This window comes from Poecilia mexicana, unplaced genomic scaffold (genome assembly GCF_051168715.1).
Source record: "Poecilia mexicana isolate PSO_F unplaced genomic scaffold, ASM5116871v1 scaffold_4, whole genome shotgun sequence".
NCBI classification, from domain to species: Eukaryota; Metazoa; Chordata; class Actinopteri; order Cyprinodontiformes; family Poeciliidae; genus Poecilia; species Poecilia mexicana.
Genome location: NW_028263373.1, coordinates 31,886,973 through 31,904,583, shown reverse-complemented (window position 1 = coordinate 31,904,583; position 17,611 = coordinate 31,886,973). Strand labels below are relative to the sequence as shown.

The window sequence follows — 17,611 nt, the reverse complement described above, 5'->3', positions numbered from 1 at the left end:
CCGATTCAGGCACTTTGGGAACGTTTCTCCTTTTACACAAGTTCATAATTTACCTGAAAATAACTGTATTAAAGTGGTAAAAATGTATTTAAACAGACCAATTAATTTCAATAATCAGTGCAAGGTTTCTCCTCAGAAAACTTGCTAAGCCCGACGGTCGGGGAGCCAAGGCGGCCCACCGTGTTTTAAAAAAAATGTTACATGGATAAATGTATTAGTAGAAGACATTGTTGACAAAGCTTATACACACAGTTGTAGTCTTAAAATCAACACACAAAAAATACTGTTAAAATAAATACTTTTTTGTACATCTGTTAAATCCCGAATAAGTTAATGTCCTGCTTGTGGAATGCCCATGAGTGTTTTTAGATTCCAAAACTCTAAGCAAATTTTCTGATCACAAATTTACTTTGTGATCAGCAAATTTATGCTTTGCTAATCACAAAGTATGAATGAATTAAGTAGGTGTTGGAAGGCCACCCAGATCTCCAGGGGCCCCATAAATGCTAACATTTTAACACAGACCGTAGAGCTAGAATTTTAACATTAGTTTATTCAGAATAACAATGCTGTTAAATTTAATTTATTGGTTTCAGCAAGAATAAATTAAAAATATTTAAAATTGTATAACATTTAAATTAAAGATTTTAAAGAACTGGTAAGTTTACTTTGTTAAAGTGCAAATAACAATCTTCATAGTTACATTGTTTTGTTACCACAGCTACAGTCTGATGCTGGAAGTTTAATCTTTTGAGCTCTGTTTGTTCACAAATATTTGAATTTACAATTATCACTGATAGCTTTTAAGTTTGGCCAATTAAAAAAGAGCCCCTTTCCCAGATTTCACTAAGTCCATGGCGAGATGTTCTTGGTGGTACTGATGATCTTAGCAGGAAGAGGTGCCCCTAAATCAAATTCTGCTCGAGACCCCATACCACTCTGGACTGACCCTGCATGACGAGCTTAAGCAGTTGCTCTGCACATCTCTCTGCTGGATGGGACAAAGAAGTAGATTTAATTTATGAGGGGCTAGTAGAGACCAATTGTTTAATTTTAAGAATGACTCGTCAAAAGCAGACACAACTATTTAATAATATTTTAACAATTTAATGGAGTTTATCAATTCATTCTCAAAGGGACATTGTCGCAGTTTGTTTGGTTATAATGTTTGTTTGGTTATAATGTTATATGGACATCTAAAAACATTCACCCTCCAAATATCTCAATACCAGAATTATTCATGTCCCGTGTGGCCGCCTGAAATGAATTGGGTGGAGGTGGAGGTGGGTGGAACCACTCCAAGCTAAACAGAGCTTATGCTGTAGGGGAAAAGGCAGGGTTATCGGCAGAATGTGATGAAAAGATGACTGCTTCAAAGTTACATCCAGGCACTGGTCTCCTGAAATGATGCTTCAGGTTCTTCCTGCATGTGCTGCTAGGTGAAGAACAAGGGCCTGATGGAGCTGCTGAGGAGGAAGGTGCGCCTCGCTCAACCTTACGCTGGAGTCTTTATGAAGAAGGATGATAAGTAAGTCAGAAATGCTTCTATTATGTTTCTTTTGATTTGAGTTCACAAAGGACATGATTTGTCCTTTGATATTTGCTAACTGCTTGGACTTATCAGTGAACCAAGCAGTTTCAATGACTGCTGTTGTGTCTTCTAGTAATGAGTCAGATGTGGTCGAATCCCTGGACTCCATCTATTCCACTGGGACCTTTGTTCAGATCCATGAGATGCAGGATTTAGGAGACAAGCTGAGGATGATCGTTATGGGCCACCGCAGGTCAGATCCAGGTCAGCTGATACCATCTTAAACCATCTCCATGTGTGCAGCTCTGCTGATTCTGTGCTCTGGTTCATCAGGATTCGGATAACAAGACAACTGGAAGTGGAGGCCGAGGACGTATTGGCGTCCCCTCACTGGTCAGCGTCTGAACCAGAGCCTCAGATCAAAGCTACGGCAAGACGGAAGTCCAAACGCAGCCGTAAGGACCAGCCGACCTCCCTGGCAGAGCAGCTGGAGAACAAGGTCAGTTCAGTGCTGTTAAAACGGCAAGAAGCATTTCAAACAAATAATAGTCTAAACTAGATTCCTCCTCATGCCCATCTTGTGAATTGTGGGGGCTTGTACCATTTTTCTGATCATATTATTATATTGATGAATTACAGTTTCCACTTCAACTTTTCTGGGTAGACTGGGTGCATTTCTCAGAACAGAATTGAGATTCTCAAAATGTCTTGTCAATCTTGAAATCATTTTGTCAGTGGTGCACATCAGAAAAGCAGTTTTATTTCTTTCAACAAGTTGCAAATGCTTTTGTACATCATGCAAATGATTATGTATAATTATCTGCTTTTTCCAACATTTTCAATTGCCTTTGTCACGTTGATCAAAATATTTTATATGGTTCTCTATTGAATAGTATTGATTTCTACAACATTTAACCATACAGTGGCTTGCTGAAGTAATAATGTAATAGTCAGTTACCCGGATAAGCGGAAGAAAATGGATGGATGGATGGATAGTCAGTTTTATTTGTAGTGCCCTTTATATCTCAAATTGAAATCTCTAACAGCTAATTAACACGCTACTAGATTGCAGCTACAGCTCCTCTGAGGCAGACTGACAGAAGCAAGGCTGCAATTTTACGCCACTGGCCCTTCTGACCAACACCAGCAGGTAAACTGGGTGAAGTGTCTTGCCCAAGGACACAAATGATGAGGGCGGGCAGACAGGGAATCAAACCGTCTCCCATTTATACCCCTTCAACTTTTCCACATTTTGTCACATTACAATCACAAATGAATATTTCATTGGAATTTAATGTTAAAGACTAACACAAAGTGTTATACAGTTGTTAAGTAGAAGAAAAATTATACATGATTCAAAGCATATTTTTCAAATAAAAAACTGAAATGTGTGAGGTTGGCATTTATGTCCAAAGAACAGGCAAAGACTGGGAGAGGGGGCGCAAACGCTGCCATTACCATCCACAGCAACAAAGCCAAAGAAAAAAAGGGGCTGATACTATAAGCTAGGTCCTGACAGGATGAAAAAACAACTGAAACTGAAAGGGGCAAAAACACCCATCACCAATTAGAGAAAATTACAAACTTGGATGCTAACACCGTTTGCTCAATCCAAAACCAACTGAGGTTGGGGACGAAACACTACCATCACCAATTAAAGCGAAATAACAAATTTAGAGACTAGTACCAATGGCTAAGCTCCAGTGTGTGTGTCAAAAAAGTGGTCAGAAACTGAGTTGGGAGAGGAAGTGCAAACGCTGTCATCACCAACAAACAGCAGATCAACCTGACACATTTCCTAGGAGGGCGATACAACACTACTCCAGCCAACAGGCAAAAAGGCTTCTGATGATGGTGAAATTATCCAAGAGCCAAAATACTGATGCCATGCAAAACTAACTGCACGAGAGCAGAAAAGAGAAACATTAGCACTCTTATTTGCAAGTTCCTCTGCATATCCTTGCATAAGGGCACAGTTAAGAGCTTTTGTGTCTTGTAAGACTTGCTCCCAGGAAGATGCCAAAAACGGATAAAAAAAGAATCAGTGATCACAAGTCGGAAAAAACTTGCGCAGCTGCTAATGAGGACCATGACTATATCGGCGTGGTTCTTGGCGCTCTTTAACGCGAGGCCAACGATGAAGAGGATTTTCTCTCATTCCCAGTAATCTCAAGTAAGCCTCTTGTTGCCAAGAAACCTTTTTCAAACTACTAGCAACATAAACCCCAATAACTTGCTAACATGATCAGCACAAAAAGTGTGCTTTAGAAACAAAGCTGGGAAATATGCTAGAAGAGATTAAAGATATCAAAAAGAAAATTAATTCTTTGAAAAATGTGTGGAGCTCAAGGAAAAGGATACAACATCTTGCTTAATCTGCACTACCGAGATGGAGCTCTGACTGGAACCTTAGACTGTATGGCGTCACTGAGGCTGAGAAGGACATGATGGAGAGCTGTTACGTGTGCCAGGAGGTTCTTCCAAAAGACAAGGGCTTCAGATTTTCATATATATTGCTCATTGCCAGCAGCTCCCACTCTCATGCTACCATCATGCACTTGATGCAAGGAGATGATATGATTACACATGGAAAGCTGCTAAGGGAAATGACTTCCTGAAAATAAATGGACTCTGTCTTGCCCTTGACCTTTGAAAAGAAGATTGTGAGGCCCAGCAGAAGCTATGGCCAAGCATCCTAAAGGCTCAATAAGAGGATAATCAACCTTGTTCGTAGGGGGCCATGTTTTCATCAACGGTATGGAGATTCCCACAATGTTTACGCCGATGCAAGATTAATCGCAAATCATTTTTCCTTCCTGGTGGGTCCATTCTACTATTCTGAAAGTTTATTCTGTTGCAAATTAAGGTTTGAGACTTCAATAAGGTACTGATCCACAGAGTATGTTATGTGTACTACCTTCAATAACTAAGTTACTTTTCTTGTTCTTTAAATGTCGTCTCTTTCACTTATGTCTCTTTATGCCAGGGGAATGCATATTATGTTTTTTAATATGTTAAAAAGAATAGTGTTATTTTTGTTTGCCAAAAATTTCAAATCTGATTTTTGTCTTTTTCAGGAATGTCACTCTACAGTTGATGATTTTATGTGTTTTTTTTAAATCCCAATGGGGTAATCCTGTGTGGCTTTCTCATGGATCTAAGCACTCTGCAGGAGTTATGACTTTAAAACACAGATTTAATGGGAATTGGGGCTATTGTAAACAAATATTTTAGTAATCGAGTAATCTATTGATTATTCTTATGATCGAGTAATGGGATAAAAAATATATAAAATAAAACATTGGTAAATTTAACATAATAGCAGTATTACTATCACATATCAACATCAGTCCAATTTTTCACATTTGAGCCAACAATAATTTTTCTGTAGTTTAGAAAATTAACCTGTGACAATAAAGCTCACTTTCTAAGCTGAAGAAAAGTTATACAAAAATCTGAAATTATATTCAGTGTAATAATAATAAAGAAGCAGGTTCACAAATATGCTTATAAAAATGTCTATACTCCAGCTTTTTGTTTATGTATTCATCTTCAGTCAGTTTAATAGATGAACTCTCACCTTGCCCAGACATTTATAGATTTTGTTTCTATGAAACAAAAGCTATAAATGGGATTTGACACCTTTTTTCATCACACACAGAAACATCTACCAGCTGCGTGCCGCCATGACGTGCTCCGTCATCCATTTGTTGAGACTTGGATGATATGAAATAAATTTTCCTGTTCGTCCGTAAAACTACACTTATGTTAATCATCTAATGTGCATCTGCCCGCAGTGTTCAGTCTATCCGCTCACCTGTATAAATACACCTTGAGCCGTTCGCTCTTAACACCGGCCAATAGGAAGCAGCTCTGGGAGGAGAAATGATGCCGTACTCCAGGTATCGCGCCAGTCATTTTAAGGATGCTTATTGGTCCCCCGAAAAACGACAAAAACCCGGACATTATCATGAATCAATTGAATTTTCCCAGGCCAAACTTGAAAACTGGACGTTATGCTGCTAACACTTGGCTTTCGTCAACAACTCAGGCGGAAGTGAGAGTGCTGCGCAACGCAAGTAATAACCCTGCCGGAACATGGTGCATTAAATAATAAAACATAACTTAAAGCTTCAAGGCAGATAAGTTTTCCTCGAGGAATTTTAATAATCGAGGTACTCGAATCGTTTGAGGAATCATTTCAGCCCTAATGGGAATATTATTTTTACTGAATGTGATTTACTGAGTCACTTTATCAACTGTTCTACGAAAATCAGCATTTTATTTCTGACGGTGTTTATTGTTTCAACCAGGGCTGTTTATAAATGAATATTTTGGTAATCGAGTAGGAATGAAAGACTTATCATGTTGGTAATGAAGTGTGTTGATCAGGTTTCAGAAGCTGACCTGAGTCCAGAGCTTCAACCTTTGCCTTACTCCAACATTCTGATGGTTGAGGTGGATAACGTTCAGCATGAGCAGTTCACGGTCACTGAAGAGGTCAAGGTACCCAACACACAGCACTCGCAGCAGAAACGTCCTGAAAGGGCTCAAGCATTCTCAGAGGGTCCTTGTGTGTTGTCAGGCACTGACGGCTGAAATCGTGAAGACCATCAGGGACATCATTGCCCTCAACCCCCTCTACAGGTCAGCCAGCAGCTGAGCCTCACCATTCTCTACTCATGTTTGCTTTTGGTCCAGTTGTTCTTCATGTTGTCGTGGGTCATTGAAGTTGCCATGTTGGGGCCTGTAGAGGGCACTGACATTCAGCTAGTATGGAGTTGCCATATCTGAACAGATGGACTTCAGGCTGCAGTCTTTTTCTGCACCGTTACTTTCTTACTGAATTGCCTCAGCCACTAACGGCTGCAGCTGAAATATATTTTGTTTGTCTGTCACCTCCATGATTTTCAGTGACTTACAGCATGAACAAACTAATTCATGTATTAATTTAATTGCAATTTCTATTTAACGGAAATGCCACAATTGCAAAATTGTGTTTGTTCGACATTTGCACAAAACATACAAATTTTTCAGCACAAGATCTACCGATCTTATCCACTGAAAAGATCGGTAGATAAGCTTGATCACTCAATAGAGCTTTGGAACCAGCGTCACTGCGTATGAAGTTGTGGGGGATTTATTGTCTCGTGCAGTCGCTCTGCGCCATTTTTGAAGGCCACAGAACAAAACAAACTTAATTCCGGTGCTTTTATTGTGCTCCCCACTGTATCTTCTTCCATAATGCTAAAAAGCAGTTTGAAACAAAGTGGGCTATATTGCTACAAGCTTCTCACAGATGCCAATAAATGGTACATGGACAAAAAATAGCTAAAATCGGAAATATCGACCCGTTTGAAATAAAAAGTTGGAGCAGAGACCCTAATTTTAAGATTTTACTTCTTTTAGATTTTACTTAATTTTACTTCTTAGAAAATTTCTACATTATTTTATGTAACTCAAGATTACAAAAATCTGCGAGAAAGTCGTTTTCATTAGTTATGTTTATGACCCTTCAAGATGGCGCTCATATCCCATCAGCCACCGCGCCGCAGACTACCTCTATAGCAGTGGCATCACATTTCAAAGCTCTATAACAGGGGTCCCCAAACTACGGCCCGCGGTCTGGATCCGGCCCGCCTCCTCATTTGGTCCGGCCCCCTGAACAATACCAGAGAGCATTCAGTGTTTTTTTTATTTTCATATATATGTGGATTTTTCTTCAACCACCAGGGGGGCTCTTGAGCAGATATGAAACTTAGTTTCCCTCAATGGAATATATACTAGTCAGTACCAGTCACCGTTTCGCTCAAGGATTTTTTCCATTTGCATTCTGGGTAAAAATCTATCTACAAACGCGAATATGTCGTCGGCAGTAATCAGCCCCCCACCCCTCAACAAAAGTTTTCTAAGGTTTCTTTCTCGAAAAACTAAGACCGGCCCCCGACCAGAAAAGGGAACAGTTATGTGGCCCTCGCAGGAAAAAGTTTGGGGACCCCTGCTCTATAGTAAGGAAATCAGAGACGATTTCTAGATTCACCCTGGTGAAAAGCATAAAGCTGAGCTTTCCTTTCTGTGTTTAGATCAGCATCTCTCTTTAGATGGATTGATAATTAAAGGCTTCATTCCACTGCTCTTAAATCAAGGGAACATTTGTGTCAACCTGACATTTCCTTTCAGTTTGTGACTGAATGTATCCAAAAGTGAGAGTGTTATTGGTAAGCATCTCTGAGTCCATGTATTTGTATCCATAGTGTTTTAGTGATAATGGTGGCATTTTGAGTTCTGTGTTATGTTTGTCAGAGAGTCAGTGCTTCAGATGATGCAGGCTGGTCAACGGGTGGTCGATAATCCCATCTACTTGAGTGACATGGGGGCCGCGCTGACGGGAGCCGAGTCCCAGGAACTGCAGGATGTCTTGGAGGAGACAAATGTATGAGCTTTTCCCTCAATGCCTGTCTGCTTCCTCTGTTAATAAGAATGTGATGCTTTGCAGTAATGAGCAGTGAATGAAATGTTCAGGCTGCAGAAAAGCTTTTTTATGTCCACTGAGAGAAATTTGGAGTAATATGCCACTTATGTTAAAACAGAAAGCAGAATTTTACAACCTTCTAACTAAAAAACAATCAAATTATTTTTGGTTTTTGCAGATTCCAAAACGTCTTTACAAGGCTCTGTCTCTTCTAAAGAAGGAGTATGAACTGAGTAAACTGCAGCAGCGTCTGGGCCGTGAGGTCAGAGATCATAATCAAGCATGTGAGCACTATCCTGCCCTTGCACAGCACCCACTATTTGAACTCACTCCTGACTTTGTGTGCTTTGGTCTGAGGTGGAGGAGAAGATCAAACAGACCCACAGAAAGTATCTTCTCCAGGAGCAGCTGAAGATCATCAAGAAGGTACAGGATCAGGAGGAGCCAGAACTCTTGCTGCGTAATGAGCCCAGGCCTGGTCCAGGTGATGCCTGGCGCTCATGTCGCTCATCAGATGAGAAGTTTTCTCACGTGTCTTACACTTGTATAGACTATTCTCTAATCAGCAACTTGGTAATGAAAGAAACCAATTCTTCCTATTATAGCCGTACAGGAATCGCTATAATACTGATGGAAAAAACAAGAATTCTTCATGAGAAACATTGGCGGTTTCATACATTACTACTTGGAATGTAGGTTTCACCAGCTTATATATGAATGAGTGGACTATTGTGTGTGAATGTAATGATCAACCCAGGACTAGGTAACACAATAACAAATTTTGCTGGGTGATTGTCTCAAAAATTATTGCGATAAATGATAATATTGTTTGAAGACCATTTTAAACTGATGTAATGGTAATGACATAATAATGCATGTGATATCCTGCCAAACATAGATACACTTTATTTCCAAAAGAACAGTAAACACTGGAACTGGTAAACAAAACAACCAAAAACAAAAATAAAATGGACTTCCAGTCTCCATTAACAAAAAATGCACTTGAATAAAAACTAAACAGAACATAAAACCAAAGTGAAAATAAAAACTGCATTCGGTAGTTTTTGGTTAAAAGAGTAGATTACAAAGTCTGAACACTATCTTGCCCCTCAATAATCATTAGATTTAGATGGAGAAGATGAGCATATTCGACAACCTGATCCAATAGTTCATGCCTCCCTTAAGCCCAGTTCACATTACACAATTGTTTTGCCCCGATTTTCCCCTTACAACAATCTTAGAACTTCCAATGATCATCCTGTAGTGTGTGGTGTGTTGCGACTGATTGCGTCCAGTCGGTAGAACGTCGTGGCCGCTCCGATCTAAATCAGGCATATTCATTATGTTGGATTGTCTTGGCAAGTTTATCACTGCAGCCTGTGGAGTTTTCCCCGACTGGGAGAGAGAACACAGCATGTTGAATGTGACAGGTAGCCAATCAGAAAGCGCAGAATCCCCTGTCTGAAGGGAAAACACGGAGGGGAATTCCAAACAGCTGACAGGCACAAGTCCAGCGGACATCAGAGATGATATGTGGAAACATTAATGATTTTTCAACATTTCGTGAGGAATATCCACAGAAATGACAAGGAGAGGAGTTGGAGTGAAACTGCTACCGCAGTTGATATACCGGGTAACTTTACAGCTGTTCATCGTTAACGTGACATAAATAGGTTATAATAAGGCCGCGTTCGTTTACTTTCAATTCACATCTGCTGTAGTAGGTTTTTACAGGATTTTCTGTCTGAAATCTGAATGTTGGTGAGAGAAATTGTTTGTGTATGGTGTTTTGTTCTTGCTGTGTGGCTGGAGACCACACACAGCACGATTAAACCCGATCGAACCCGTTATACTTACGATTTTTTTATCGGCTAGTGGTTTTGAAAATGGGCAGACGATCAGCCGACAATTCTAAAATTGTGTAGTGTGAGCTGAGCATTGCACTAAGGAAATGAGGAAGGGAGGGTTCAGTGGAGAGCACCGGAGTTGAGCCTTTTTTTTCATTCATTGTCATCAATAGAAAAAGAAAAAGGCAGGAAGAGACGATAAAGCCCATGAATTAAAATGAGGTCGATAATTTTCATTTATCATGCGATTAATTGATTTATTGTTTATTGTGACAGGCCTACCCAGGACTTCTCCTTTTGTCCTCAAGGAGACATTAATGGCTTTAAAAACAGGATGAACCTTTGTTAGATTAAATATTAGAGATGCTCCGATCAGGTATTCTGCTGCCGATTCTGATTCCAATCACCAATGAGGCCGATCTCTGCCAATCACCGATTTTTGCTCATCACCTGGATTGACTGTTAATTTTTTGCTTTAGGTATAAATGCTACTATGTGATCTGACAAAATAAAAAAAATTATCTGGCAGTAAATTCACCTAATTTAGGCATAAAACATGCAAAATACTTGCAGGCACAATATAGCAGCTACTCGGTCAAAAGGACAACTGAAAAACCTGCAATCAGTAAAATAATATTTCAGAGTAAGGCTTTCAGTACCATAAATCAGAGGTTCCCAAACTGTGGGGCGCGCCCCCTAGGGGGGGGCGCCGGGTCATTGCAGAGGGGGCGCGGGAAGCTGTCTGGATGAAAAAACAAAAAACAAAACATGAACACTGTATGCGCTGGGTTTTTACCTTAGAATGGCCAACTCTCTGTTATTCCTATGTCAATTTGAGAGGCTTCCACACTTCCCATATTTGTGTCCTCTGTCACTTTTATCAGCAGTTAAAACTGTTTAATCCGTTGTTAACATGTTATAACCTGTTTTTCCGAGCTGCCTTTAAACGCAACATGAACGCTACGACGCTCGCGCTGGGTTTACACCTGTGAAGGAGACCTGCTGCTGCTGTGCGGAGCTACGTAGGTTTGTGTTAGAATCACGGCAGCAAAACGCAAAGAACTTTTCACAGTTTTTCCCTCCAAACTAACTGACTGAGTTGAGTAAAGCTGTTGGATGCAGGTAATGTTAGCTAAAAGATGACTAGCTAATATCAATACTAGAGATGTGCCGATCAGGTTTTTTTCCTCCCGATACCGATTACCCATGAGGGCCGATCACCGATACCGATCACATAATTATTATTATTATTATTATTTTTTTATCAAACACTACCGGTTACATTATGTGGAAAAAGGAACCATGAATTCACCTTAATTTAGACAAAAACTTGTTTTTAATGACTTTTTTCAAGAAGAAAACTAAACAAAACAGGCTTTGTGCAAATTGTGCTGCTATTGATAATACCATCTTTAACAGACTGATAACGTATGAAAGCTCTGAAGAGACTAAATAATGCAAAGAGCCAAAATAAAACCTCTCAACATTGCCAAAAAAAATTCAAGTATAAAACTTAACATTCAAAGGCAAAAACAGGTTCCATTACAATAAACAATCCAGAGTTACTGAATGAAAACTTCCTGATAGCATGGCGGCTAGCTGATTACTGCTAGTTCTGAGTGGCTGTATCTGACTGAGCGGAGTAATTATGCAGAACAGAGAGATCGATTATTTTTTTAGAGACTATCTGTCTCATGTTAGGACAACGAAAGTTTTAATACGTATGTAAAATTATTTTTTTTTAAGTTAGATGCTGCAGCTTTAAGCAGAGGTTCGGTGTGAGAGTCACTACCAGGTGGAGCAGAAGCGAAGCTCCGTCTGTCAAATATTACTACCTGTAGCGTAGCAGCGGTTCAACAGCGAGAGCAGAACCAGCGTCTTACATCGCAGCTCGAAGACTTAAATAATTTTGCGGGTTATTTGTTTAGCTTTCTGACCGTCATGCTAATCCGGGTGAGTGTTTGTAGCTGTGCGCTGCTTTACCTGCTATCTGATCCTCCATATGTCTTTTTTTACTGCAGTGAGCCTCGATGTAGCCAAACTCCGTCAAGTATGGCACTGTTTTATGTCGCATTAGCTTCGTTGTGTTGATGCATTTTGACGTGCTTCAATTTTCCGCCGCAACACACAAACTTCCCCATTTCACTCACGTTATAGTTACACATCGCTTAGGATTTGTTGCTGCGCGTTTGCGCAGTGTGAAGGAAAGAGGAGACCAGCTGCATAGGCAGGCTGCGAAATGAGATGATCGGTATCGGCAACAAGAGCCAATGATCGCCGATCACCGATCATGCACTTTTTCACGAAAATCGGCCCGATTATGATCGGTGACCGATCGATCGGCACACCTCTAATCAATACAGCACCTTAAGCTTAACAAGTACCTTATAGGCTACCGATGTAGGTGTCTATTTTCAGCTACGTACATTCATTTTGCCCCTAAAAAAGTCGACCCCCCCCCCCTCCCCCGTCACACGCGTCATTTCAACCAGACAGCCATTTGTAATCCATAGGGGGGGGGCGCAGAAAAATGTTTGGAAACCACTGCCATAAATTATACATGAGTGAAATAAATCTGCTTATATCAAATAATGTCAAGTAAAGGAAACATTCATTCAAAGTCAAATGCAGGTTGCATCAAAATAAACAATCCTTCCTGATAGCATGGGTAGCTGATTAATGCTGGTTCTGATTGGTTACTTTAAATTCTGACCTAGCGGAGTATTTCTGCAGAATACAGGAAGAGGCAGAGGAGATCGATTATTTTTTCAGAGATTATCTGAATACTATTATTTTCTTTTAATAGTTTTAAGTTTTAATACACATCTAAAATCTTTTCTTTTTTTAAGTTGAATGTTGCAGCTCTAAGTAGAGGTTGGGTGTGAGAGTTCACTGCAGGTGGAGCAGAAACGATGCTACATCTGTGAAATATTACTACCAGTGGCGCGTAGCGGCGGTTCAACAACGAGAACAGAACCAGCATCTTACACCGCCAGCTCAAAGACTTAAATTATTTTTCAGGTTATTTGTTTAGCTTTCTGACCGTGATGCTAATTCGGGCGAGTGTTGGTAGTTGTGCGCTGCTTTACTGGCCGCTCCGGATGTCCTTTTTTCCTGCATTGAGTCTCGATGTAGCCAAACTCCATCAAGTGTTTGTTTTTTTTAAATGTCACATTAGATGCATTTTGACGTGCTTCACCCCCCGAGGTAATTTTCCACCGCAACACATGGGGACGTTCACTCTCAAAGCATTATAGTTCCAAACCACATTGCTTAGGATTTACTGCTGTACGCTTGCTCAGTGTGAAGGAAAGAGGACACAGCTGCACACACGGGCTGCAAATGAGATACAGGCGATCGGCAACAAGAGACCGTGATCGGTGATCACCAATCATACACCATACACATTTTCACGCAAATCGGCCGATTATGATCGGTGGCCGATTCAATTGGCACACCTCTATTAAATATGTAAAACTATAATTAGATTCTAGAGCAGTGGTTCTTAGCCTTTTTTGAGGTACCGAACCCACCAGTTTCATATGCGCATTCACTGAACCCTTCTGTAGTGATAAATAAAATATGATTCCCCCCGCCCCCCGAATTCAAGACATAGGGGTGCCCCAACTAGAATCTAGTTGGGTCACCCCATGATCACTAAGTCTTCTTAAAAGGTAGAGTCTCTGAGAACAGCTCTTAAAGATATAGCCAGTTTTCAGGAAAGTTAAGTTGACTGTCCAGGAACGACCCAAGGTATTTAAAATCTGCCACAGTTTCAACAGGTTGGCCATCGAGAGAAACTGGAACCACTTTAAGGTCTTGTTTAGATCATTTAATTAGCTCTACATTCTTAAGAGAATGAAAACTTTATAATAAATAATAAAGACTTTGCGGTATTCTGATTTAGTAATGTAATTGTATTTCAATCTGGAGAGACTCAGACGGAGAACAAGGAACAATTAAAAGATTTAATGACAGCAATGAATAACAGTTCTTTGGCGCTTGGGCCCCGGGAGCTGATTTGAGCTGAGATTTGATGTGAACTCGATGAACATCCCAATAACTGATTAGGGATGCTCTCTCCCCGGGGCCCGACACTGGTGGTGGTGGTCAGGAAGGGTTCCATCCTGGAGAACCGAAGGATGAGGGTGGAGATGGGGAGGTGGTGGGTTGAACGCAGCTGGGAAGCGTCTGACGGTTTGGGTGTGGATCCTTTTATGCAGAGCCTGATTGCTGATTGAACGTGCAGGGTGAGGTCCAGGCTTAGGATGGGGATGAGCATGACGTCGATGGGTGAACGGAGGGGGCGGAGTCTTCCAGCTTGAACTTCTGCTAAAGCTCCATTTCAATCTGGAGAGACTCAGACGGAGAACAAGGAACAATTAAAAGATTTAATGACAGCAATGAATAACAGTTCTTTGGCGCTCGGGCCCCGGCTGCTGATTTGAGCTGAGATTTGATGTGAACTCGATGAACATCCCAATAACTGATTAGGGATGCTCTCCCCCCAAAAAGGGGCTGAGGCCGGGGCCGAGGCCCGAGGAAAGGTGAGACCTAAAACTCGTGCGCTGACTTAGAAATGCAGGGAGAAAAGTACAATACGGTTGTAGACTAACGGAGTGCAGAAGACCAGAAGGAGAGAAGCTGGCAGGAGTAATCAAATTTGATAGAGGGGTTTTCATGATATCATGATGCACAGCTGAAGAATGAAGGCATGCTCAGAGAAAGGGCCGAAATTATACGAGGCATGAGAGTGAAAGACAGTGAAGGTGTGGAGCCAGGCTGGGGATAGGATCAGCTAGATGACATCAACTGGAGAATGATGGAGGGATAGGTGCCCACTGTAAGGGAGCCAACACTGAAAAATATGAGGGAAAAAGAAAAACACCTGAGACATGGGCCAACATTGAAACGCTGGGACATGGGCCAGCAGCAGGGGCAGGAGACGCTGGGACATGGGCCAGCAGCAGGGGCAGGAGACGCTGGGACATGGGCCAGCAGCAGGGACAGAGGAAAAGCCAAAAAACAGAAAAAGAGTTGGCAATGGAGAGAGAAGGAAAAGTCAAGAAGGGAAGTAATCAGTGAGATGATAAAGAGACTCACAAGACTTGGGATGCGGTAGAAGGAGTGTGCTTGTGATGCGACGTGTAGGTGGGAGCATGGAGGCGTGAGAAGGAAAATGGGACAAATCACTGGATAAAAATGCTTGCTTAGGCAAGAAAAGACCAACCACCACCAGCGAAATGTGCAGTGCTCACCTAGGCACTGAGGGAGCCCTTGCTAATAAATTACAGAGAGAGACCTGAGATTAAACATGAAATGAGCGATGCCGTCTAACGGCTGAACTGAACTGGGCAGAGGTGGAGACAGCTCATCAACAACAGTCAAAATGATCATGGCTGAAAAACAGATAAGATTAAGTTGGTTGATGACATGAAACGGACTGGTGAAGGTTCAGCTTTATAGTAACACACGACTGATGAGAGCGACAATTAGGGATTGCTTGCGGAGTTAGCCCCTCAGGAAACGGGTTATGGCTGTGGAACAATTTCGTAAAAATGAAACTAATGAAAAGTGTCTGCGTTACGAAGTATTGCGAGACTCGAATGAGACATGAGAATGCTACGTCTTACCCTTGTAGCCTGAAACAGGCGTAGTGAGGGAAAACCAGAGAGGTGTTGCTGAGTGGGCTGACAGCGACCATGCAGGAGAGGGAAATCGTAGGCATGCTGATCCTTAGCGTGGCACTGGTGTGAAGGCGCTGAGGTGAAGAAGACGGTGCGGGTTGAAAACAGTGGGATCACGTGTCTGCTTGCCAGAGGTGGACCGTGGAGTAGGTGGCGAGGGAGCGGGAGATTGGAGAAATCCCAGTCAGCGAGAGAAAGGGGGAAGACGCTACTTGAAATCATCAAGGCGGGAGATGCTGCTTGAAATCATCGAGGAATCTCTTGCATCTGAGGAGCATCCTGACAGCCTGAGACGGGCGTAGAGGGGGAAATCCGGAAAGGTGCTGACCATGACGGCATGCGGAAGTGAGAGAAGCTTGGCGGGCGAAGGAAGATGGCCTTTTGCTGCTTCCCTCAGATCCTCCCTTTTGATTCTGTCGTTTTTCTTTACGTGGCATCTTTAAACAGGCTGTTCCCTCCACGTAGAGCTCCGCAGTTAGCTACCTTGTCTCACGACTGTGCGGGAGGTAATGCGTCGTGCATCACAGGCCAAAGGGGTCAAAGTAAACAAGGTGACCGGAGGGCTTATGTTTTTCGGAGGTGGATCGTGGAGTAAGTGAAACCCTAGGCAGGTGAGAGATAGGCGGGAGAAGCTGCTTGAAGTGATTGAGGCTGGGGCCGGGAGAAATCTCTTGCATCCGGGGAGCGTCTGAGGGAAAAAGAAAGGACCAACGCAGGATAAGAGGTCGAAGGACGGGGAATCACGAAGCTGTGGAGGAGCTGAGACGTGCAGATGAACGGATTGAACGCAGCTGGGAAGCGGCTGACGGTTTGGGTGTGGATCCTTTTATGCAGAGCCTGATTGCTGATTGAACGTGCAGGGTGAGGTCCAGGCTGAGGACGGGGATGAGCATGACGTCGATGGGTGAACGGAGGGGGCGGAGTCTTCCAGCTTGAACTTCTGCTAAAGCTCCATTAGTTGTGTTACCACCCCCACGCCACTAGAGGCAGTAGCGACCCCGAAAAGATGCAACTAAGGAGCAGATTTAGAAGTACACAGAAAGCTACAGAATTTGGTAAAAACTGTGAGCTTTGCTGAAGTAATAGGGTATATGCCACGGACTTCCATTTTAGCACTTCCGCATTTTTTTCCACATAGCCTGCTTCGGGTGCACAGGTCACTCTGTGTTAGAGATGGAGTTTTTCACTTGGTCCTTGCTGGATTTGCCCACAGTAACCATTAACTATTTTAAAAACAAAAAGCAGCGGGAGGATGTAACTTCATAACCTCATTTTCTAAGCAGAATCTCAGAGGGAAAAAAAGAGAAATTACGTTGTGTAACGCAAGAACAGATTATAGCAGTCAAGTGGAAAAATTCACTCTAACGTGGATAATAATTATGAAACGGCAAAGGTAGATAATCATATATTCGGGATTCGGGAAATACGTGATTTGCACCATTTGTTCTGTGGGTTTTTTATGTGGGTCGGTGCCACTTAAACGACTGTAAAGCGAAGGTTTTGGACCTTAATCTGACTGACTTCTTGTGTGGTTTGGAGCATTGCTGCTCTCGGCTGTTTTTAAATTGCCGTGCTCGGTATCGCTCCGACTGCATGTTAAATGTATTTTATATAATTGACACATAAACAAAAACTAAGGAGTTGCCTAAAAATAATTTCATACTCCATATAACATAAACACACATCAACACACACGTATTGACTTACCTTGTGCCGAATCGCTGCCTCTGTTCTCAGCCTGTTCCCGTTGCAGTGGATTTCCTCCGGCATTATTTTCCTCCAACAAATTATTCCACTAAACGAACCACATACAACTCCCTTTACATCCCCCATCTTCCCATTTCTGATGCTGGATCTTCAATATCCTCAAGCTTTGAAATAGCAGGCAGCTACAAACCGCGTGTTAGCTGTAGTGGCTAAGTTTTGGCTACAGTCCGCTGTCGCCTTGATATCAGCTGGAAAATGAAAAAACTAAGCACTGGATGGTACCGACTAATTACTGGAAACAACGGCACACCACAAAACTCAGTTGTTGTACCAGCAGCTCACAGATATTTTAAGTTTTGCGTCTTTT

At 41.9% G+C, this 17,611-nt stretch overlaps 1 protein-coding gene across 1 annotated transcript in view; it reads left to right on the top strand.

Annotated features, from left to right (window-relative positions):
• The window catches only part of lonp1 (lon peptidase 1, mitochondrial), a 35,094-nt gene that overhangs the window by 910 nt on the left and 16,573 nt on the right, over window positions 1-17,611 (top strand). Inside the window, exons 2-9 of the mRNA XM_088005210.1 lie at window positions 1,440-1,528; window positions 1,665-1,784; window positions 1,865-2,030; window positions 5,924-6,037; window positions 6,117-6,178; window positions 7,835-7,964; window positions 8,182-8,265; window positions 8,361-8,429. Coding sequence (XP_087861336.1) covers window positions 1,440-1,528; window positions 1,665-1,784; window positions 1,865-2,030; window positions 5,924-6,037; window positions 6,117-6,178; window positions 7,835-7,964; window positions 8,182-8,265; window positions 8,361-8,429 — 834 coding nt within the window. The remainder of the gene's footprint in view (window positions 1-1,439; window positions 1,529-1,664; window positions 1,785-1,864; window positions 2,031-5,923; window positions 6,038-6,116; window positions 6,179-7,834; window positions 7,965-8,181; window positions 8,266-8,360; window positions 8,430-17,611) is intronic.